Here is a 24,642-nt window from a genome sequence, read left to right as displayed (position 1 = left end):
ACTCTCATCAAAACAATGGCAATAATTGAAAACACCCTGAGAATGATACATATTCAGCCATCTTACTTTTGAGGTGAAGCCAGATGTAGCCTCGACTGTCGTTCACATTGCTCTCCAGTTCGAGGCTAACATTGGTCACCATCCTATTGTAGATAGTGCGGAACCCGTACAGTCCCCCATGTCCACACCGAATGACCTTGGTCTGGCCGTAAGTGTCCTGGATGCTGAGACGCTGGGAGCAGATTTGGCTGTCCTCCGGCTGAGTGATCATGATATCGATGGCGTGGATGGAGAGACCTTGGGTATAGCCAGACTTGAGGACACAGCGACATGTGCGAGGCCCTGGCACTATTGGCGAAGGGTAGTCCATATTTGATAGGTACAGTTCTTTACCACGCTTGTGGTCATTCGAACAGAACCTGGCAACGTCTGTGTCTGTAAAAGTTATTAAAAGTTTAGATAGATACACTAAGATTTATTACATAATCTCCCCTAACACAATTTAAGTCCTGACCTTGACTTTCCATTATGACCTTGACCTTCCATTATGACATTGGCTTATATAGTATGACACTACTAAGAGCAGTCAACAACAATGTCACTGGAAATAAATATAATCGAACTTTATCTGAGTTTTCAGGAGAAAAGATACAGAAATTTAGATGATTCAGTACAGATCAACAGTCTCATATCCTCAAACCCTTGGAGCCTTGGAAACAGATTTTCTCCCAGTTTCACCATCTAAAACTATTACCACACCCAGTCAATCATGGTGGGATTGAATTTATATGGTATAAATACATGTAATGACCTTAGGACCTTACCTGCCACACAGTCATAGATGACGGTCATATAGTCCGTTAACCGCCACTCCGGATTATCACATTCACCTCGGGTGTTGATCTTCTTCACATCCACCTCACAGTTCCTGTAGCCGGAACACATGATATTCAACACATTGTACTTGTCCTCGTTGAATATCAGACAGTCATCATATGTACGACGGCAACAGTCGCTCTTATGCTTGCGTCCCCTGTCGGCACATTTACGATCGGACTTGACACCGTAAAAGAGTCTTTTGATGGCTATCTTGTGACCTAATGGACATCCCAACTCTATCGTCTCTCGGGAACAACCACTCACAAAGATGTTCTGGACGCTGGCACTCGACACTACGAAACAAAAAAAGGAACATCAAGAAACATTATAGAATGTGAATCCATTCACAGGTTTCTGATCATTTTGATTTTGAAGACAAAAAATTGAAAAAATGCAAATCAGTAGCCAAAATCTTTGACATCTCTTTCTGATAATGTACATGCAATGCTTGCAAAGATAATGTCGACAGTTGGAAAGGGCTTTTCAGCACAACTTAGTGTATTAAATTAATGACTGCAATGTATAAAGGAAAGGTGCAGTCACAACATTATTTATTCTAACTTAGCCTCATTTACATCGGCACTAAATATTGGCAGATTTTAATGTGGTCAATAGAATTAAAGAACAAATCTGATTGGTCACTTCCAAAAGCTATAGACTTTTAATTGAATTAAAGAACAAATCTAATTGGTCACTACCAAAAGCTATATCATTACCATTGATGATATAAGATTCTTAGTAGTGACCGATGGTATTACCCAATTATGGCAAATAGTTTCTGTTGGAATGAGGAATTAGGGAGCAAAGATGCATGTATGACCTTGCCTCAGTCTATCTTGGTCAGCTTGGCTCCATAAATCATCATATCAATAGAAACAAAGTGCTATAACTTTATTTTACATTTCAGTATTAAAATCATATTACAGAATACTACAGTTATGGTCCCATGCTATCTAAACTACATATTATTCCAAAATATTCACCACAACGTCATAAATGCTGCATAATGTGATAAACATCATATTGCAACTTGATGGAATGTGTCTGATACATATGATTGGCTGGCTTTATACAACGTTACTGAACACTCGCAATAGCATGCATTGTTATGCTTTATCAACGTTGCAAAGTGCAATTCATTGTTACATGGAATAACAGGAGATCGGATGTTGACCAATCAGTTTCCGATATACAAAACTGAAAATGAAGTAAAGTTTCCATCAAATTGATAATTTTTGATAATTCACCAGTAAATTTGTTGTTACTTAGTAGGACCTACCTACTATTACAGTGTTAATGGTTTTAATGTAATGGACATATGTCGAGTGTTGATGTTCTACAGGACAATGTATATTCGGTACAGGTCAATATATATTTGAAACACATGTACATAAATGATATTTTGTTTTAAAGACAATAATTATCAGCAGGAAAACTGCCCATGAAATCCACACAAGTTTTGATAAAATCATCAAAGTCAGAATTTCAAATAAAATTATTTATGATGCAATGAAAGTCAGTTTGATAGGAGGTTTCAGGGTCGAAATTGATCATCCCTTTATAATGGTCTAACCATATATGTCCAAATAGTTGGTGCAGCAGAACTACAAATACCCATGAAATCTGAAGAGGTAAACGGTCCATCTAATAAAATGCTATAAAGTCAAAAGCATTAAATTTTCAATTAATAACCAATAACCAAAACAAATAAATATTTAATACTCTCTAAAGAGCTCTTAATTCTCTGTCAGAACTAATTAAAGGGACTCAGAAACATCAAACACTTGTTAAGGGTTTCTCTGCCATATCAAACAGAAGCCATTTAATATCACAATGAGTCATGGCCCTCGTTTTCAATGGTATATGGATGCTGCCAATCACATAACAGGAGCAAGGTTTTTATCTCCATGAAGGATTAACTACAGAAACTTCTGTATATTCTATAATGTTATGATCATGGTTTTCTTGTCGTTCTGAATTCAAAATGGCGAAACACGTATTTTGAAGCAGGTTATTTGTGTTCCATCAGTGTCATTGTATTGTAGTATGCTTCAAGCTAAAAGCTCTAGTAAGGCCACACAAAATCATCTTTATACAGTCAAATACAAATTATTCCATTTAAATTCATCATACATAGCAAAAGCTGCTCAACACTAAATTTCACTTAATCCTTGATTTGGCATTTAGCAATTTTGGAAGTCAAACTTGATTTGGGAAGTATCGAAACATATATTAAATTGAAATACATATGTACCTCTTCAAACCCAAAAACCATTTAGAATTTTCAGGATTCAAACTTGAAATCTGAGTCAAAAGATATATTAAATAGACATGTCCCTTAAGTCAAAATAAATTTAGTAATTTTAGAAGTCAAACATGAAAGAATCCTTAAGGGTCAAAACATAAATCAAATAGACACTTATATCTCTTCAAACCTACTGGCCAAGTGTAAAAATTCATTCAGAATTTGCAGAGGTCAAACTTGAAAGCTGAAGGGTCAAAATATATACAGACGTATGTATATCATTTCAAACCCACGAGTGCAAATTGATTTAGCAGTTTACATTAGTCAAACTTGAAATCTTGAGGGTTAGAACATAAATTAAATAGACATATCTCTCCAATGCAATCCAAAAAGTCAGAATTCATTTTGGGAAGTCAAAAAAATTGTTTCAATTAGGGTCTATTTAAAGGTTACATGTACCCTGTATAGTGTTCCTATCCCCCTCCACCTCAATGATGACCAACATTTAGGGTCTACTAAAAGCCCTTAGAGGTTATCCATATACCCTGTAGTGTTTCTGTCTCCCACTCGGACCAAATGATGTCCAACCTTTAGAGTCTACTAAAAGCCCTTAGAGGTTATCCATATACCCTGTAGTGTTTCTGTCTCCCCATCTTCCCCAATGATGTCCAACCTTTAGGGTCTACAAAAAGCCCTAAGAGGTTATCCATATACCCTGTAGTGTTTCCGTCTCCCCCTCCTACCCAATGATGGTTCTACTAAAAGCCCCGAGATGTTATCTATATTCCCTGTAGTGTTTCTGTCCCGTCCCCCTCCTCACCAATGATGTCCAACCTTAAGGGTCTATTAAAAGCCCTTAGAGGTTATCCATATTCCAAGTATATATAGTGTTCCTATCTCCCCTCCTCCCCATATGATTTATTTTCCTGTATACAGCCAAAACAACCTCGGTTAGTACTTTTCAGAGGTTCCCTAATGCACTCTATACTGAAGGCCTTGATATATGTACAAACTGACAGTCAAAAATAAATCAAGATTTATCAATGGATAAATTTCAAAATCACCAAAAAGACCATTATTCTGATTGACACCTTAAATGTATAGAGTGTATATTTCCTACCATGCTGTACTGTGATGCCAATTCTCTCTTCCCACATGACCTTTACCTTTGACCTTGTATTTGTGTCAGGTTGACATATCTGACCTTTGAACTCCACGTCAGGAAGTGGTTGGCAGGTACAAACTATGGTTGCTATGATAAGAAACATGGGGGTGGATCTTCACAGATTAGGAAGCTTGATTTATTTTTTATCGGACAGATTCATTCAATTTCCTCCACATGATAGTGAAGATAAGGCCGATTTATCTTTCCCTAGAGTTTGTATTTTGGTACATCTGAATGTAACGTAGTAATGCTGGCACTTAAAGCCAAACTTCGTCAATGTTTTTTAGGGGGAATCAGTTATTTCTTTGCTAGGATGCACATAGATTAAAATCAAGAAAAAAACTTCTAATTTGTTAAATCTGATAAAACTTGTGTAGAAAAACAAGAAAAAGGTTTCAAGAGCTAACTGATACAGAAAAAACAACACAAAACTGTATTATACACTGTACAAAACAACAAGCTGCACTTATCTACAAGCTTATATTTTATCTCCCCCTAGTCTACAACTAAAATTTAGACATTATAAAAGAGATTAAAATTTCAAGTTCTTCTTTAATTCTACATTGTATTAAAATTTCAAGTTCTTTTAATTCTACATTTAAAAAAAAAAAAATCAAAAGTTCTTTCAATTCTACATTTCAAAGATGGTGACAAGTCTATTTTAGCAACCTGTTCAGTAAGAAATCATGAAACTAAATCCTGTGACACTGATTTGCTATCATTAACGCTGAGAAAACGATAAATTTTATTTCCGAAGATCTGAAGCAGAAATATGGCTCCATATATAATTTAGATTTCCTTGTAATTCTGTAAGGTACTGATTCCACATGACAGTAAAGTTCAACACCCTCCTCCTACACAATTCTGACATGTCCAATCACTTTTGAGAAATCTTCTCCCAAACCTTTCTTCAACCGCTAACAAATGCACTCCCCTCCTCATTCTCCAAAATTGATCGTAAACCATCAATTTACCAATCAACTTTATACTTGTATCTCTTCCACAATCTATTTGAGATATCCCAGGCCAATCTGCCTGGCCGACACAATGTTTTGTAATCAAACTGTTTTTAAACTGTCTGTCTCTAAATAACTGTATTTAAAGATGTCCTGAAGGGAACTCTATTAAAGTTTTCGGAGAATTTCCAGAACATGTTCTAGGTTGATAAAGTCTTCCGTCGGCTGAAAGTGACACTCCAATATTCCATCAATGTAGACTGTAGAGCCTCTATACTTCAGTCTTCAATTCTCCAGACATATAACTGTATAAGTCTATATCAATACCATATTTATCCTCAAATAAGCCCCCTTTCCTAGCGTAAAAGTTTAGTACCATATTTATCCTCAAATAAGCCCCCTTTTCTAGCATAAAAGTTTAGTACCATATTTACCCTCAAACAATTAGCACCTCCCCTAGTGTAAAAGAGTTTAGTTCCATATCATCCTCAAATAAGCCTCTCTCCTGGTGTAAAAGGTTTTTCGGCATAGCCGTCTAATTTTCTTTTGGCCCCGGATATGACGCGACAGGTGGCGTTCTGGTCAAGATGAAGTATGTGATTGGTCAATGTAGCGGTCAATGCAAAATGCAGATATACAGTTAAAAACGAAACAAAGTTAAAGGGACCTCACGGTAAACCAATATCTATTTTGTATTTTTTATCATATTATTGGGTATATCTTTAAAAAAAATAACCTTCTGAACAATGACCATTCGAATTTGATGATGTATATACATAAACACATCAATTATTAAAAGGTTATCACTCTGAATATGCAAATGTTGTGACATATACGGAAACAAAAATGGCTTCCAATGTGAATCGACTGTGGTTGAAAACTATAACAGCTTCCGCAATGAAGAGAATAATAGGAAAATGCATGGTCAAACACAATCCTAGAATTAAACTTGGGAAGCAGTACAATAGATTGTAACAGTTCAAACATGAAAACAGCAGTAATACGGACGCCGCTCGTATTCTGCTTGATTGTTTGATAGTAGGTCATGATAATCTCGGTAATATTTACACAAATACAGTCTGTACCAGTACATCGCTACTGTCACTATACTATATGAACAGTGTTTACACTTATTTACACATAAGTAATATTTACGGAACGTGTTATTTAACATTTAAACCACTGTGTATAATATCGTTATCCAACTAACCCAGATGGAATATAGATATCGCCTTGTAAACTATCGTGTGTTTGTGTTGCCACGATTTCAAAACAGTCACGTAATGATCTAAAAATTATTTCCGCGCTAAATTTAGAGGGGGATTCCCAACTAAATCAAGTGGTCAAGCTGGACATAGACTGTGAACATTGGAACAGCACAGAAACATAACTGGAAAGGAACAAAACGCGTACATTCAGTGAAAATTGCAACGTTTTTACCGTGATGTCCCTTTTAAATTGAATGCAAGCTGAATAAGTGGATGCATCTATTCAAATGACACATTTGCAGTCTTATTATCACCAAAAATGATTCAAACTGATATAATTTTGTTATCCGTGCTGAAACGTACTGCGCATTTATTAATTACACTGTAGTTCGTTAATTTATTTCACCAGTAGTTTTACATTATAACCACCAGCATTAAAACTATGCCGTTTATCTTTTTTAAAGATATTTCTTGTTTGTATAGCTTTGTCTATGGAACTTAAATACATTAATTTGTCATGATTACATGATCACTTTCTAAGTTTTTGATAAAAATTTGTCATTCAGCATAATTCTAAGAAATTTTACCTCTGAGATATAACAGCCCAGTTTTGAACCCAAACATGATTCCTGTATGGTACAATACCAAATTAAGATTTCTGCACTTGTTCACAAATAGTTTGTATTGAATATAAAGATATTAAAGTGATTCCATATCCACACCCTAGCACATCACCATATCACAATACAGTACACTATCGATAAAATCTACAACATTCAAAAAAGAAAACACTTAATTTTACTTCCTTTTCATTTCTTTTCAATTTGGTCTAAAATGAAGATAGCATTTCTATATATGTTAGGTGTCTTGAAGCATTTACTGGTTGCTAGGGAACCAAATTGTAGTGTCAATATCAGACAGACTCTTTCATGGTGTCAGTCCATTAAAATGTTTCCAGAACAAATATATTTTGGTGGAAATGTAGAAATTGAAGTTGTTTTTAATGGTAACAAAAGTGCTATTGATTACAATTTTACAACAGAGATGAACACTTTAAGGGGCATGCATGTACATAACCTGGCCTAGCTTTTACAGAAAATTGAAATAAACATTTGAAACAAGAGGTCCAGATGGCCTGTATCCCTCAACTGGATATTGCAGTGATTATAGCAAACACTCTACATTTAAAGAAGAATGCAGAGGACAGAAGACGATGTAACTTACCATTCCTTCAGACCAGGTGTAAAAATGTGCAAAAATAATTAAATTGATATGCACTCTAAAATCCAGGAAAGTAAAGTGAAAGCAATTAAGACCTTGAAGTTTATTAGCTTTGTGTTCACTGCAATGAATCTCCAGAGATCTTTACTAGGATGCATTTTACCTTAAAGCTATAATCAGACATTTGTTTAAGAGGTGAGAGTTTGGAATAGTCTAATATATATAAATCCAGGTACAAGTACACACATTTCCATATGGAGAACACCACAGGAAACTGTATAGTACTTTCCAGATGGACATCTTTATGTAGTACCATGTCTGTACGGTTGTTGAGAATGACACCAGACTGTAGCACCAGCTGATGTACAGCTTAGCATATATACTGTCAGTATGTCCTTTAATGGCTCAGGTGTAAAATGTGGCTGACTCAATTCTATTAATTTTTTATACAATGTGTCTGGTCCTACAGGATGTTAACATCATTGTCCCTGTTCCCACAGGACAATTAATGTTGTCCCTGGTCCCACAGGACAGTTAATGTTGTCCCTGTTCCCTCAGGACAGTTAATGTTGTCCCTGGTCCTACAGGACAGTTAATGTTGTCCCTGGTCCAACAGGACAGCTAATGATGTCCCTGGTCCAACAGGACAGTTAATGATGTCCCTGGTCCCACAGGACAGTTAATGATGTCCCTGGTCCCACAGGACAGTTAATGATGTCCCTGGTCCCACAGGACAGCTGATGTTGTCCCTGGCCAAACAGGACAGTTTATGATGTCCCTGGTCCAACAGGACAGTTAATGATGTCCCTGGTCCAACAGGACAGCTAATGTTGTCCCTGATCCAACAGGACAGTTAATGATGTCCCTGGTCCCACAGGACAGTTAACAATGTCCCGGTCCCACAGGACAGTTATTGATGTCCTTGGTCCCACAGGACAATTAATGATGTCCCTGGTCCCACAGGACAGTTAATGATGTCCCTGGTCCCTCAGGACAGTTAATGTTGTCCCTGGTCATACGGGACAGTTAATGTTGTCCCTGGTCCAACAGGACACTTAATGTTGTCCCTGGTCCCACAGGACAGTTAATGTTGTCCCTGGTCCCACAGGACAGTTAATGTTGTCCCTGGTCCTACAGGACAGTTAATGTTGTCCCTGGTCCCACAGGACAGTTAATGATGTCCCTGGTCCCTCAGGACAGTTAATGTTGTCCCTGGTCCCACAGGACAGTTAATGATGTCCCTGGTCCCACAGGACAGTTAATGTTGTCCCTGGTCCCACAGGACAGTTAATGATGTCCCTGGTCCCTCAGGACAGTTAATGTTGTCCCTGGTCCCACAGGACAGTTAATGATGTCCCTGGTCCAACAGGACAGCTAATGTTGTCCCTGGTCCCACAGGACAGTTAATGTTGTCCCTGGTCCTACAGGACAGTTAATGATGTCCCTGGTCCTACAGGACAGCTAATGTTGTCCCTGGTCCTACAGGACAGTTAATGATGTCCCTGGTCCCACAGGACAGTTAATGTTATCCCTGGTCATACAGGACAGTTAATGATGTCCCTGATCCCTCAGGACAGTTAATGTTGTCCCTGGTCCTACAAGACTGAGCTAATGATGTCCCTGGTCCCACAAGACTGAGTTAATGATGTCCCTGGTCCCACAGGACAGGTAATGTTGTCCCTGGTTCCACAGGACAGTTAATGTTTTCCTTGCCCCGACAAGACAGTTAATGTTGTCTGATGTTATTTGTGACGAATATGGTATAGATATTTTTCCAATACTCTCTAGGGCAGAGTATGTCTAACTTAACGACCAGGTAATAGTTTTTAGTGAAGGAAAGTGTTGGAGGTAATTGCTAATTTAACAGGTTTCCCTCAAAATGATATGTAAGTACACTCAGAAAGGCTGTAAATGGATGTATAACACCTGTCGTATAACACCTGTCAGTCCTCCACTGGTCTACCACGACTCATTATTATACTTAATTATGCATGTAGGAATCATATAAATGTGGCTGTTTGTACTAAAATTGGAAAGTGACTTCAGATTGAATTGCTGGCACCTATATTTTTCAGAAGTTAACTAAATCAACTAAATCTTTAGGCACTGTTCATTAATCAATGTTATTAACACTTTTGATCGGGATTTATTCACTCAGTGTAAGATACCTTCCTACCCCATCCCACCCCAACCCACTGCCCCGTCCTAATCCTTCCCTCTCTACAAACTGCCCCACCCCAAACCCTGACCCCCTTGTTTTTAAATTCATAGCCATTTCATAGCTGTCAAGTTAATACTTTAACTTCTTTCACACCCTTTTAAAGATATTTATGCTCTTGAAAGACATTCACATTACCTCTTCTCCACAAAAAAGTTTAATAACTTATATTTTTTAACTTTGGAATGTGTAGAAGTTGAAATGATTGAAACAGTCAATAAATCCCAATGTGTTAACACCAAGGATAAGTTCATTATTCACCCTGTCAAAACCACAGTAAATTTCCTACCTCTCGTCACCAAATCTATAATTTTCTGTTACCTCAATTATCACCTCGTCATGTCGGTCTCATCTTACACTCCCCAGTTGGCACATTGCTTGTGTGTTCAAAGACATCGTAAGAAAACAAAACTACATTTTTTCTTACAGAATAAATTGCTTTTCTTCCTGAAAATCAACTAGAATCTCACTAACACTTTCCGGTCTGATATAAATCATCCCTTCATAATGACAGAGAATAAACAGCTTCCTTCCTCATTAAACTTTTAACAAAAAATTTACTTCATAAAATGGTAAATTGCAATTGTATTTCACTATTGATTACTTTTCTTATTCCATACTGCAAATTGAATACCAAAGTTAAACAATCTGCTGTGATACTAATTGTGTATCATACATGTATACATGATATCAGTATCAGACCTCATTACATATATTGTTCCTGTAGTAGGCTCAGGCCGGGGGCCAACACATAAACTTAGAATCACATATATATTGTTCCTGTAGTAGGCTCAGGCCGGGGGCCAACACATAAACTTAGAATCAAAGTCTAGGAGATTGGTCATTTCAACAAGAAATTAAAATCAGAATTTGTCAATATTTTCACTTATCATTGTCAATATATTGGTGGCTTCCTTCAGGTAGGCTAATTTACTAAGAATGTTTGTTGTTTCGTTTGTTGGGTTTATCAGGCTGTGAACAGCCATGGTCATTTTGAGGTATATTCAATTTCATTGTAGTAGCTGGTGGCTACCTCACTGAACAACATGGACGGCCAATCTCGTGCTATTCAAAGCGACTGGCGTAAAGTGTCCTATCCAAGGATCCAACCAAATCAGCACAGAGATCCTTGACATAACTGCTTCCATGAGAAACATCAAAACTACGTAGGGATCGAACATTCATCTTTGACCTTTACCTGAAGTTATAATGTTGATGCTTTACCAAACAAAAACAGCACAATTTTTAAGAATAACAAAGGAATATACATCTCCACTTTAGAACAATAAAACAAATTATCCAAGTACCGAGTGTGACAAATCTTTATAAAACATCAACATCTTAAAATAGCATGTCGCAAACACTCAAAACACATTGTCAATAAGCAATACCATTACTTGCAGGTAATTGTTGGTTTGAGAAACACTTAACGTTCTTCGTGTAGTATCTTATATCATGATTTTCAAATAAAAACTTATTTTTAAAACACATTTGTATGATAAATCATGGAGATATCACGAGGGAACTCACTTTGATTCTAACACGCCCGACCTAAGTTCTGCTTAGATGTGGGTTCCAGTCGACTCCGACACGAAAAAGGCAAATCAATTTTAAGAACAAAGTTGTCAAGAGTGGCCAATCCATTAGCTGTTGTGTAACGTCCGGCTGGTAAATAGTTTCACAGACTCCGGAGAAACAGAGCATTATGGGGAATGTTAAACGGCTCCTTTCGACTTATCAGACAATACCAATGGGAAGACATGTACATCAACCAATGGCCATACAAGACAACTACATTGGAAGTTCTGCTACAGGTTAAAGAGTCTGAGTTAAGATCTGAAAGGCTTTTTATTAAGTTGTGTTTGTTGTCTTCATCATCCAGTGTTCCAGTGCAAGTTTTGAAATTATTTATTCATGTAACTAGTCTTATAAGCAAAAGAAAATTTCAAAATCCTAATTTAAAGAATATCAAATATGAAGAAAGGCTTTCAAATTATTGAATTTGCAAATAAAGCTAACAGCATTTAAGAGCATATTGTAGGTTAATGTGTTTCAATAATTTATGAATTTGCCCGTAATTCAGAGCTGCAGCCATTTTATTATCGGCAAGCTGCAACACATTAAGGGATACAAGGTATATTTTATTGCTTTTATTGCAGCTGCATGTTATATCCAAAGTTAATGTTTTAGACACAGGGAATAATTATAAGATACATTTAAATAATCTCAAAACACATGAGAGCTGGGAAAATCTTCATGATAAACTTGATATATATGGAGATTCATGTATATATAAATGTGTAAGTATGATAAAATTATGAAGCCTTTCCATTCTGTCCTTTGTCGTCAAGTTAATTGTCCTTGGTTTTCTGCTGCTGGCACTGAATACCAGTAAGTGTATGCATGTTGGCCTAGTCAGGCCACGTCAGACTAAAACCCCATTCATGATTCTGGTCATGGTGGTTTTGCTTTGGCATGGTAACAAATACCATTTGTACTGCACCAATCTCAACTCTGGCATGGTAGGTATATGTATATCAGGTTCATCTGTAGAGGTCAAGGTAGGAATGTGGACCACTATCTACATCCTCTGTATATATACCTACATATATAGCCCAGTAGGCTAAGCAGGTGAAGACTGACCAACTTTCTACTCTGTATCACACATCTAACTCACAATGATATTGTCAATCTGACAACAATAAAACAAAGGAATTTTTATATAACTGCAATACATCCTTATTTTCTCATCTTGGATAATTCAGGCTTGTGAAACAAAAAGAAACTTACACCATCTATTACAATTTACCTACTGAATTTTGAACCATACTATTGCAATTTTTTAACCAAGATCTCCAATTCATATATATATACATTACCTTATACCTTGATTAATTATCATTTTGATATTCAAGAGAAATGAGACCTGGATTCTACTTAAAACCCTCCGAATACTTGATACATTAAATCTCTTTCTCTATTCTCTCTTTTCAATATTCTCCTCAACCATTCCTCTACCTGTTTATAAAATTTTGCAGCCCTGTCCCCCCTCCCCTTTCTATTTATTACTATTATAAAGTCAATCGATCACTGCTAATACTATGATGTATAAGGGGTCATTATTAGAGTCCTAATGAATCATACAGGACTTGTACCGAGTACCTTTCAACTTGATAACGACTGCAAATATTTGATGAGGTAACCACACTCAGTACCGGTAGTTCTACCCATTAGGGAACTGGACGGCTAATTAAACATCCGAGCATGATGGACTACCTCTCAAATTCAACCTCACATTAACCATATTTTGCTTGTTGTTCTAAAATTATTGATTTTTTATTGTCTTGCCATGTGCTGCGTTCTGATCGAACTACTTCAAACCTGGAAGAATTGTAAATAATTATCGGTACTTTTACCTGAGGGAATACCTACTGTACATCTGGGAGAAAACCTGAAATTCATAAAGCATTGTCATATGACCTACATTGCCATACAATGCTACTCTTGATTTGTAGGCACATGCTTGGAGCTCTTTTGAATTTGATGAAGAATTGACTACATACATCAATTAGCTAAAGGATTAGAGAAATTTTACAGCTAGAAATCAATAATTAGGTATATACTATAGGTCACAACAGTAGTAACTATGTTTCTATGACAAAGGTGACCTCTTTTCTACAACAGATGTGGATTTTAACATTTGCCAATTAAGGTACCTATTTAAACCAAGGAAGATACCAAGGATCTTTTAATGATAAAGGCTCACATATACTTTCCATGTTTCAATTGAAAATTTAATCTCTATGCGAAAAGTTTTCAGTTCTACTTGCATAATATTTATCTATTAACGAAATGTGTACAAATCATTACTGAACTTCTCACACCATATCACAGGGAATATTCTCTTTATAACTCACCAACTGTAAGCTGTATATGTATATAGATACAAAGAAATGTCTTTTGTTTCAATATTGAATTTGGCAGAGTATATAATACTGATAGCCCCCAGTCTGTCTTGGATATCAGGCTTGCCAGGTCATGTTAAACAAATTCTCAAGATGAAATTGGAATCTTTCAGGCTCGATCAGCATCCCAAACATGTCATCCATCAAATATATCAACGATGACATTTAGAAAAGCTGTGTCATTTTCTATCCATGTTATAGTATTAAGTATACATTAAGTTAGGAGGTTTGTATATCTCTCATACTGGGCCCTTTAAATACTGCACCCCACTTGTTTGATGATCCCGGAGGATTTATCGGTTTTTGATGATGCTGGCAAGTGGTGGCTGTGCAGTCATAATGGCCCTTATTATCAAGTTTTACCCTGTGTCAATATTGTAACAGGATAATCGGCCAAGCATCACCACATCAAAAATCTGTCATGTTCGTATTTACACACGATAACACAAATGTGTGAATCATAGGGCGATTAACAAAGAGGAAAATGGCAACAAAGAATCAAATCTAGGTGACAAAGAGGGAATTGGTGACAAAAAGCCCTGCAAAAATATCAGGAAATATGTGATTGGCTGTTGAATCACAGAGATAATGGAGGAGTTTATCAGTTAGAGACCCTGTCTAACAGCTGCTGTCAACAATTGTCCAGGGAATTTCCGGAGCAATTCATCATTTCAGAAAATACAGAAGTTGGAAAATGGGAATTTTTTACTGAGATCTAATAAATGTATGTGAAGAGTCAGATAGCTATGTTTTTGACAATAAACTACTTTTTAAATGCTTTTTTTACAATAATTATACATTTTTAAATATTATCAACTTTATAATGACAATTTTTAAACATAATCAACAACACATTAATTGCAATTTTCAAATGTTTTGAACATTAATTACAAACAAATTTTATAACATCATACCTCTAAATGATAGCATATCAATTCGATCATCTATCGCGTGTTTTTATAGTTATTTTTGAACACAGATTTAATAACACAAATTTGCACCACCTTATCAATAAATTTTCCATATTAATTTGATATTCTGACAGTCTTCACAACAATCCAACATGCTGTACTATTTCAACTCTATCTATATATCCGGCTTCTCTTTTCTAGGCAGTTTTATGAGATGACATTGAAATGCTTTAGCTCCCTAAGAACATTTCATTTGAATAAAGCATTACACAATTTGATCCCTGCAGTTAACATTTCTAAATAAACCATTACACAATTACTGATATCAATAGTGAATACTGCCTTAAAATTTCTAATCAATCCAAATGCTGTTTCAATTTCACCTAATAATGTATTTTTATTTCTCTCTTCAATAAATTGCTTTTTTCTTATTTCTTTCTACCATAGCTGATTTGATCAGTCTTCCACCTCGGATAAAAATTTGATATAGAGATCGTGCAAAATCTATTTCCAAATTTAATTAATTTCATTTCATGATATTAAAAAAGGGGTTCACTGATCATGATGGGGCATGGTGAACAACCTGCAGTGTGCTGTTTTATTAATCGTAAAAAAAAATGTTTTGATCGATAACAACCCAATATTCATTTGAGCTTTACGAACAGAACCTAAATCATGTAAAGAAAAGGTAATTCATGTTCAGGGATGAGCTAAGTGGAAAATATTATCTGTTTAGTAGCCTCATACAGATTTTGCAACCTGTTTGAGGCAGCTACTCAATATTACAAACTTACGGACATATGGTCCCAGTACCGAGGGTGTGAGTCAGGGCTCTCTGAAGCGAAAAGATCAGAGACGAACACAAAGTCAGGTGGTGTTTTCTTTTAAAACATTATTGAAATCGGCAGTAGGTGGGTCATTCAACCTTTGTTTTAAGTTTAAAGTTCCATCATTATTTTATCTTCTCATAAACAAAATGAACATATGGCTAACATCATCACTGTCATAACTCTGGAACAGTTTTATAATACCAGTGAATGTTACATATATTTACTGTCAGTATAATCTTCACAGCTATTTCAGTGTACACTGTTCTAAACATTTTATTATTCAACTTTTGAAATTTAATTCAATTCATATTTTACTATAAAAATACATTAAATCATTTATGACAAAAACATGTTCAAATTGATTTAATATCAACAAAAAACAAACCATCAAAACCTTTAAATAGTCAATGATCGTCTGTCATTCCCCATTATCAACTGGTGATAGGAACTTCGGCCTCGGGCTCCATTTGTAATCAAGATGAACAAATAAAAATGATATTTATCAGAGACATCATCCTGCCTTTAACATTTTTTACCTCTAGGGTCTGCAGGTCTTCTCAAAGTGTTGTCACCGAACAAAAATGTATAAAACCTATCTGAAATATGCCATTTTTTCAGATATCTTAATTTGATATTTCTGTGTTATAACCAAAATTACATTAAAATCTTTTACAAATTATTGATTGATTTTAGCATTTTTTTAACTTTTACCAAAGTCTTTTTGCTTGGTCGAATAGCTATCAAACTAACTAGACTTTTGAACAGCTACATCCTGGCCTAATATCTGGTAAAATTGCTAAATAATTTGCATAATAATGAGTGAGTCTTATTAATAAATTAATTAGCTGATGTTTGTTATCCTTGCCTGCTCCAGCAGCTGAGCAAACAGGTCATGAGTCACAACAGTTTTCATCATTCAATGCAAATTTATGCAGGCTTTAGGTGACCTCATATTGTGATATATTTTTATGTTTTAGGTACAACAACAAAAAGTTTGGTCTCACAACCTTACACTTGAATCCAATGGATCTTTCAGAAATAATTGGGGAGAAAATTGGAAATGAAATTTTACTAATAATTAAGTTTGCTAATACATATATACATGCTCACATCCCCTAAGCTTTCTACCTAAGAAAATGTCCAGTAAGGTTTTATCTACAAAGGAAATTCAAATCAGACTGCGAAAAAGTCCTAAATTGTTAATTCTCCAGCTCATAACTTTAGAAAACTATATATGATGTTAGAGTACACCATATGTATCTCTTTTTTTCCCCTCTTTCTTTTTCTTTTTTTCAAGCAAATTCAAATTATCAATATTGATGTATATATATCTTTGCAAAAATCATCAGAAAATGAATAAATTCTGTTAAATTGTGTGTTCAAATTGCTTTTCCATACAACAATAATGCAGGCCTACAAATCACTGTGGTTTCACAAAATTGAAAAAAAAAAAATCCAAAGTATTTTTCTCCAGTTTGTTGTAGATTAAATTTTTATTAATGCAGGACCGCAGACAAATTTTAGATATTAAGTGCTTACAGCATTAGAAATGAGACAATAAACTTCTGAAATTACTGGTCGTTATCTGCTAATACAAATGATGCCCACATCCGATGGCGCTGATGAAATGCTAGTCACCACTGGTTCCTGCCAACTACATTTATATAACACACGTTACTGCAGTTTGGTATAATTGTATATCTGTATTTGATATAAAGCGTTTCCCCATGATGTAATAGATCTCCACCCTAGAATCCTTTGTGTGGAGACTCCCTGTATCTACATGGAATACTAATAAAGAAATCTGCTGTTGATCGCAGTTCTGCATACATCCCTGCACTTCTCCTCCTCAATCATTACACGCCCCTCCCCTCAGTAGTGAGGATATACCTGGTAACACCTGTATCAATAAGGACGATGTCTGTATGATAAATGTTTTATACAGCGTTAAGATATACTTTCTGATTGAATTGCCTCCACATGTGAGTTTTCTGCGTATAGTGAAGATGGTTTATAAGATGTTGAAGTGCGATTTTTTCTGAAAGATTACTCAATATTGTTGACCTGGGGGTTGGCATAATTCTAAAGGTTTATTCCTAAGTATTCTGAAGGGTCACGTTCCAAAGCGTTTAAGGAGTTGGCGGTATTCTGAAGGGTCACGTTCCAAAGCGTTTAAGGAGTTGGCGGTATTCTGAAGGGTCACGTTCCAAAGCGTTTAAGGAGTTGGCGGTATTCTGAAGGGTCACGTTCCAAAGCGTTTAAGGAGTTGGCAGTATTCTGAAGGGTCACGTTCCAAAGCATTTATGGAGTTGGCAGTATTCTGAAGGGTCACGTTCCAAAGCATTTAAGGAGTTGGCAGTATTCTGAAGGGTCACGTTCAAAAGCGTTTAAGTAGTTGGCAGTATTCTGAAGGGTCACGTTCCAAAGCGTTCAAGGAGTTGGCAGTATTCTGAAGGGTCACGTTCAAAAGCGTTTAAGGAGTTGGCAGTATTCTGAAGGGTCATGTTCCAAAGCGTTTAAGGAGTTGGCAGTATCCTGTAGGGTCACGTTCCAAAGCGTTTAAGCGGTTGGCAGTATTCTGAAGGGTCATGTTCCAAAGCGTTTAAGGCGTTGGCAGTATTCTGAAGGGTCACGTTCCAAAGCGTTTAAGGAGTTGGCAGTTTCCAAAGTGTTAAACTACTACAGATGGCAGTATTCTGAAGGCTAACTCTATGTGATAAACTGGGGGTTTCGAAATATTCTGAAGTATCCTTCTAAAGATACTGATGTTAAAAGAGGTTTACAAACTATCAGAGCTTATATATATCAAATATAGCTATAACAGTAAGGGCCCATAAGAAGAATATTTGCAAGCTGACATCCACAAGGCAAACAATCAATTCTGCTAGCTAGTCTTTAATATCTGACAATCGTCTTTCTTATTTAATCTACAACATTAATATAGTGTGTAATTATTGTATAAGAACTTGATTTGGCTTGGTTTAGTTTATTTTGTTTAATGTCCTATTAACAGCCAGGGTCATTTAAGGACATGCCTGGTTATGGAGGTGGAGGAAACCCGGAGTACCCAAGTACCCTGAGAAAAACCACTGGACTACAGTCAGTACCAGGCAACTGCCCCACATGGGTTTTGAACTTGGAACCCAGAGGTGGAGGGCTAGTGATAGAGTGTCAGGACATCTTAACCACTCAGCCGCCACGGTGGCCCCGGGTATAGCAGCGAAACTTGAGAAACTGCTATGCGTATGTATATATATATAAGACTGTTTACATAACTCAAAGCTCAAGAGTTCCAGCAATGTTGTTTGTTGCCCTCTTAATCACCGGTCAAGGCTTCACCAAGCATAATTGTCTATCACAATAAATCAAACAACTTTAAAAAGATTTAGTCTGCATGATGTCTATGTAAGTTATTAATGTCAAGAAGAGCATTTCTCTCCGACTCACTTAAAATACTTTATAGATGAGTATCAGGACCAAATGGTATTATCTGACCCAAATATAGCTCTGTACCTCAAGGTCAAAAAACACCATCTTAATGTAGAAACACACAATCTTGTTGCAGACTAAGTATTTCGTCAATATAACATGAGTATTCTGATCAAACCCCAAGTTAACATGGAGATATTGTCAAACCAATCAGCATCTTGTATTGTCTGAAGATGTTTCTGTCTGCATCTTACAAGAACATGCAAAGCAGCTACATGCTATATATACAGTAAACAGCAACATAAAACTGTTACAGAAGAACACATTCTGGTAACAACATGCATGAAGATAGGTAATTATGTAGACAGTAGAATTGCCAAATCTAAATAACACTTGAGCACAACTACGTGTCATGATATGAGACCACAGAGGTTGGTCAAAAACTAAGAGAGAAGATCCTATTCTGAACCAGCAAAGGGCAATAACTCTTTCAAAACTCTCAAATCAAAATGCTTCTATATACCTGGTATATATATATATGCATAAGGAAGCACAACATGTTCAAAACCTAGTCTATGTAAGGCGATCCCTGCAATATCACTGCTGACTATAACAAAAGGGATAAACTTCTCGTGTGTTTGTTATGCAAGTGTATATATAGTGTAATAGGAGAGGAAAAATGCATGGCCAGACCGGGGTTCGAACCTGGAGTCTCCCAATACTAGCAGGATGCTCTAACAATTGGTCAGTCCAGTTCCAGTTTGGGAAATGAAAGGGATGGACTGATAAACAACCATATGTCCCTGTCCACTATTAACCAATAACACAGTAATTCAAAAGGGATGGACTGATAAACAACCATATGTCCCTGTCAACTTACAACCAATAACACAGTAATTCAAAAAGGGATGGACCGACAGATTGACTGACGAACATATGTGGTCCTGTCGTTGTCCACTTTGCACATCTTGGAAGTTGTAAAAGATACCGGGGTACCACTGTTCTTATTTCAAATGAAACAGGAGAGTAAAAATACATGACCAGACAGGAACTAAAACCTTGGACAGTAAGACTGAACTTAGACGGACGCGTCTCAAGTCATTTGAGCTAGAAACTGCATGGCCACTGGCATTCGGCCCAGTCCAGTTCTGCTACTTTCCCCTTCCTTCAACAAAGTCTAGCTTCAACCCCAAAGATCACCACACAAGATCTATCCTTAGTCGGATGGGAAATGCAACAATTAGGAAAGGAAAAATGAAACGACCTCTCAAAAACTCGAGCCCAGGACCTCCAAACTCTAGACAAAGGCTTTAAACATTTGATATTACTGGCCACCTGCGTTCAGCCTAGTCCAGTTCTGCTATATAAGATCAACAATAAGGATTACTGTTTAAGTTCACATGCACTATACATTGGATTATATGTAACAATGTGCTGTTCTTTACCCACATGGCCAGGCTCATTTCATGCACATAACTAAAAGTATTAAGGAAATTCTACACTGCAGATCAAACACATGTTACATATTGTACTTGATAGCAGGTCTTTGTGAGGTTCACAGGTATAAAGCAATTATGTGAGGAATTTTTGTATCAACTTCAGATTTCTATTGACACCCCATATAATGTGGAGTTCTGAAATCAAACCTGCATTCAAAGTTGTTTACGTTTTCATGAGAGATGGTGACAAAGTCACACCTTTTTATGTGTTAAATCTAGATTAGACCAGCTAGGACTCGCACATGTGGTAAAAGATGGAGATGAAAGCAGGCCTAATTTTGCAGTAGATTAAATCCTGTTGTAACAGTTGGTCTCCTATTACACTAATCTTTCCTCAAGGGTTCTTTGTGCTGTATAGAATCAAACCAGTGATGTTTTATCAATAACATTTGTTAGAGACTACCAGTAATATAACCTCTACTGTCCTGTGACAACCATATCCTGTACTCAAGTGTAAGTTGGAACTTCAGCTTCCTTCAAATGACATTAGAAATCCCGAATACCAGAACCATACATGTGTTCCTTCGATACTTGAACTCTATGAATACCAGAATTTGTTCTGTCAGACATTAAAACTCTGTGAATACTAGTGTATGGGTTTTATTAGCTGTCATTTAGAATTTTATGAATATTAGTACACCAGTTGGTTCTGTCGGAAATTAGATTTGTGAAAACTATCATAAGCTATCTATTCATAGTATTGGATAAAGGCTAGCTACATAGTATTGGATAGGTTTGACTAGCTATACATAGTATTGCATAAATTTGGCTAGCTAAATATAGTATTGCTTAAATTTGGCTATACCTATATTTAGCTATATTTAGTATTGGATGAATTCCGCTAGCTATATAAAGTATTGGATGAATTCTGGCAGATATTGATCTATGCATGCATGTGAATACAAGTATTGCACGACTTCTGACTGATTTTAGAACTTTCTGAATACTATATATTTAGCTAGAATATTGGAAGAATTCTAGTAGATATTGATCATTGTGAATACAAGAATTGCACAAGCTCTAGCTGGCAGATATTAAAACTTCCCCAGGTTTCTAAATACTACACAGCTAGTATTGTATGTTTGAGACCTTGTCCTGGGTAAGTCTGTGAGAAGGTTCTGTGGCCCAGACCTGTGGGCCATATCACATGTACCTCACACAGGAAGTGATTTTTCAGCAGAATTAGTTTAATGATATCCTGTCACTTCATTAACCACAGGATCTGTGACAATTATCTTTACACAACCAGACATTTTTTGTGTGTGTTCACAATTACGGGGTTCTTCTCAGAGTCATCATTTGAACCTGTCAACCTCGTTACCATGACAACTGGCACCAGAGGACTGTGAATTTGCACAGATTAGCAAATACAGATAATTTTATTTTTGCAAGCCCATAATGGCATTTTCCTGGTACAGACAAATTAAGAAGATTGCAACGCTGCCCTCTATCTTCTAAAAGTGGAATACATTGTCGGTAATAAAAGATTTTAAGGAGACGACAGAATGAACATGAAAGATCACCTATAAAAAGGTTCAAAGAAATCAAAATTTATATCTGACTAGCTGATTCCGCATATATATATATAAAACGATATTTAATGCTGTACTCCTTGCATGCATGATGACTATTTATCATGTCAAATTAGCTAGCTACAAGAAATAAATACTTCAAAATATTACTTTAGGGGAAAATCAATATCTCCAGATACAAAAGACAATCAATTCTACTGGAATGAATTTGAATTTGCTAAGAGCAGTTTTGATAGTTACATGCCTCAATTTCTATAACAAACTATCTATTTAATATACAAGGCTCTATAGTTTCTTATCCAACTTTGTATGTAATACTTGCAACACCCAACGTCAATCTATAGAAAGTATATAATATTTACTGTAAATTATTGGGTAGAACGTCTTTTGCAGTATTGGGGAAAATTGAGAAAAAAACAAAGGAAGTGACGGATGTGAAGGATTTGTGCTATCATTTACCACAGCCAGCTACCGACAACTTATCACTGATATTTGATGTCTTATTTCTTGTTAACTCCAACCAATCAAAATTTGTTTTTTTATTCAGTGCGTCCTATAAAGTGATGGACATAGGCTGAAATGCAGTCTCAGGATACCAGAATACATCTAGTAGTTAGATAAATAAACAAACTCTCAGAATCCCATATTTGGATAATTCCACTGCCGTATGTTACAGTAAGTATACGTCTTAGTCATTATCCTTGACACGAAAACATTTCTTTCAGTCTTGGATGTAACTTTCTCAAACACCCGATTATCTTAAAAAATGAAGAAAAATATATCTCTTCTATCTCCCTTTTTAGTCTGCAAAAGGCATTTTATTTCCCATCAAAATTTCCCATCTAAAGGATAAGAATAATTCAACCAATTCTGTTTCTATGGTTACAGTATCAGCACCCTTTTATTATAGACAAAAATGTGACATCTTCAGGAAAAAATCATTAATACACACTAGTTGTTAAGAATATCAATTTATCATGGGAGAAAAAAATGCAGAGACTCGGAAAAATATTTTTTTAGATGAACAATGGAATTGTCTTGCAAGAATCCTGAAGAATGATAGAGGAACCAGAAATGGGTTCTGTCACTGAACCATTAATGGTCTATATAGCTATGGATTAAAGGTTTTTTTCCAAATGGCAAATATAATAAACTTACCAACCTTTAATATCCTAGCTCTGTGAAGATCTGGACCAGGAATTTGAATGAGCCATGCATGTCTGGCAATAAACTCATCTATATATACATATTGGTCAATGCCATGCTGAAGTAAACCACCAAAGAAGCTTATATACATGTAGCTAATAGCCCTATAAACAAACTTTTTCCCACCAAACAAAACTTATCTATCTTTTTAAAAAAATAAATAAAAAATACAGTTATATGATGATGCATTTTCTTCAGGCTTGGATGTGTATGTGTGTTAACAGGCTTTACATATCACAATCAGGATTAAATTTCATGCAAGATGCTTTGGTGACCACACTCTGTCACCTTCATCAGACATTAATAACCAGTAATGCATATGTACTGATGTGTAAAGTGTAATCAAGAAGACAGGTCTTGTAGGCTAAACTATAATCCCATGTACAGGGCAGCTGTTAATATATAGTGTACAAGTTATGCTGTGTTTAAACTCATAGATACATGTGGCAATCAAGAGTGCATGGGCCCCCTCGTCTTGATTTAAAATAATCGGATACAGTGTTCATGTATCCAGGTTGTTTACTTTGTTTTAGAATATGTACAATTTAAACTTAAAAGAAAACTATAAATATTACCAATTCAGCAATGTACTAACTATTGGACTGATATATTTACCAAGGCATGTAATAAAATAAAATATGCTGAGGTAGGTAAGTAGGTAGTATTTATGTAGGTACAGGTTAGGTAGGTTAAAGGTAGATAGGTATAGGTATAGCTATAGGTACAGTGTATCTGTACCAAAGTTGAATGATTCCTTCACTTAATCAGACTGACTGAGATCAAGGTTTGGGTAAGGCAGATAGAACCTGCTGCCACAGTGTACAGTAAAAGATGTGAGCCCAACTGTTGTAAATTAACCTAGTTTGATGGAGCTGATATTCCAGGGAGGAAATGCTCCGATATACACTTAATAGATAACAATATCTATTTAATATGTACTGGTATGTATCTGCCTCATGGTGATAAGCCAGTCAGCACTAAACTTTGTACAGGTAGTGACTTTTATAATTAGTAAGAGATATTTCACTGCAAAAAAATGGATAGAACATTCCGACTGGTGAATTTAAAATTGGGAGTTTGTAAAATAGGATCTGCCCTGGTGCGTTGAGGTGCACAGATCTAGAAGATGCTGAGGACTATGTAATACAGTCTTTTATGATCTAGCTCTTGACATGATCTGAGGTTTTGCTAACAGCTTCTCTCAAGATTTGCTAAAGATAGAACCTCCTTGTGAAGGAAATGTGTCAATATGTCAATTGATAAGTGGCGTAGATCCCATTCACAGGGAGAGATCTATGTAAGATTTCTACTTACAGGTGTTAAAAGATGTTGAACTATCATTTTACTCTGTATCTCCACACATGATCACCTCCACATA

At 36.0% G+C, this 24,642-nt stretch overlaps 1 protein-coding gene across 3 annotated transcripts in view; it reads right to left on the bottom strand.

The window, feature by feature from the left end:
• The window catches only part of LOC117327207, a 98,943-nt gene that overhangs the window by 16,628 nt on the left and 57,673 nt on the right, over positions 1–24,642 (bottom strand). For all 3 annotated transcript variants that reach the window (XM_033884070.1, XM_033884071.1, XM_033884072.1), the window contains 2 exons: positions 825–1,172; positions 67–435 (listed from right to left, as the gene is read on the bottom strand). In XM_033884070.1, the coding sequence (XP_033739961.1) occupies positions 67–435; positions 825–1,172 (717 nt within the window). The remainder of the gene's footprint in view (positions 1–66; positions 436–824; positions 1,173–24,642) is intronic.

This window comes from Pecten maximus, chromosome 5, assembly GCF_902652985.1.
Source record: "Pecten maximus chromosome 5, xPecMax1.1, whole genome shotgun sequence".
In the NCBI taxonomy this organism is placed as follows: Eukaryota; Metazoa; Mollusca; class Bivalvia; order Pectinida; family Pectinidae; genus Pecten; species Pecten maximus.
Note: the sequence above shows the minus strand (reverse complement) of the source record. Positions and strands in the feature narration are given on the sequence as shown.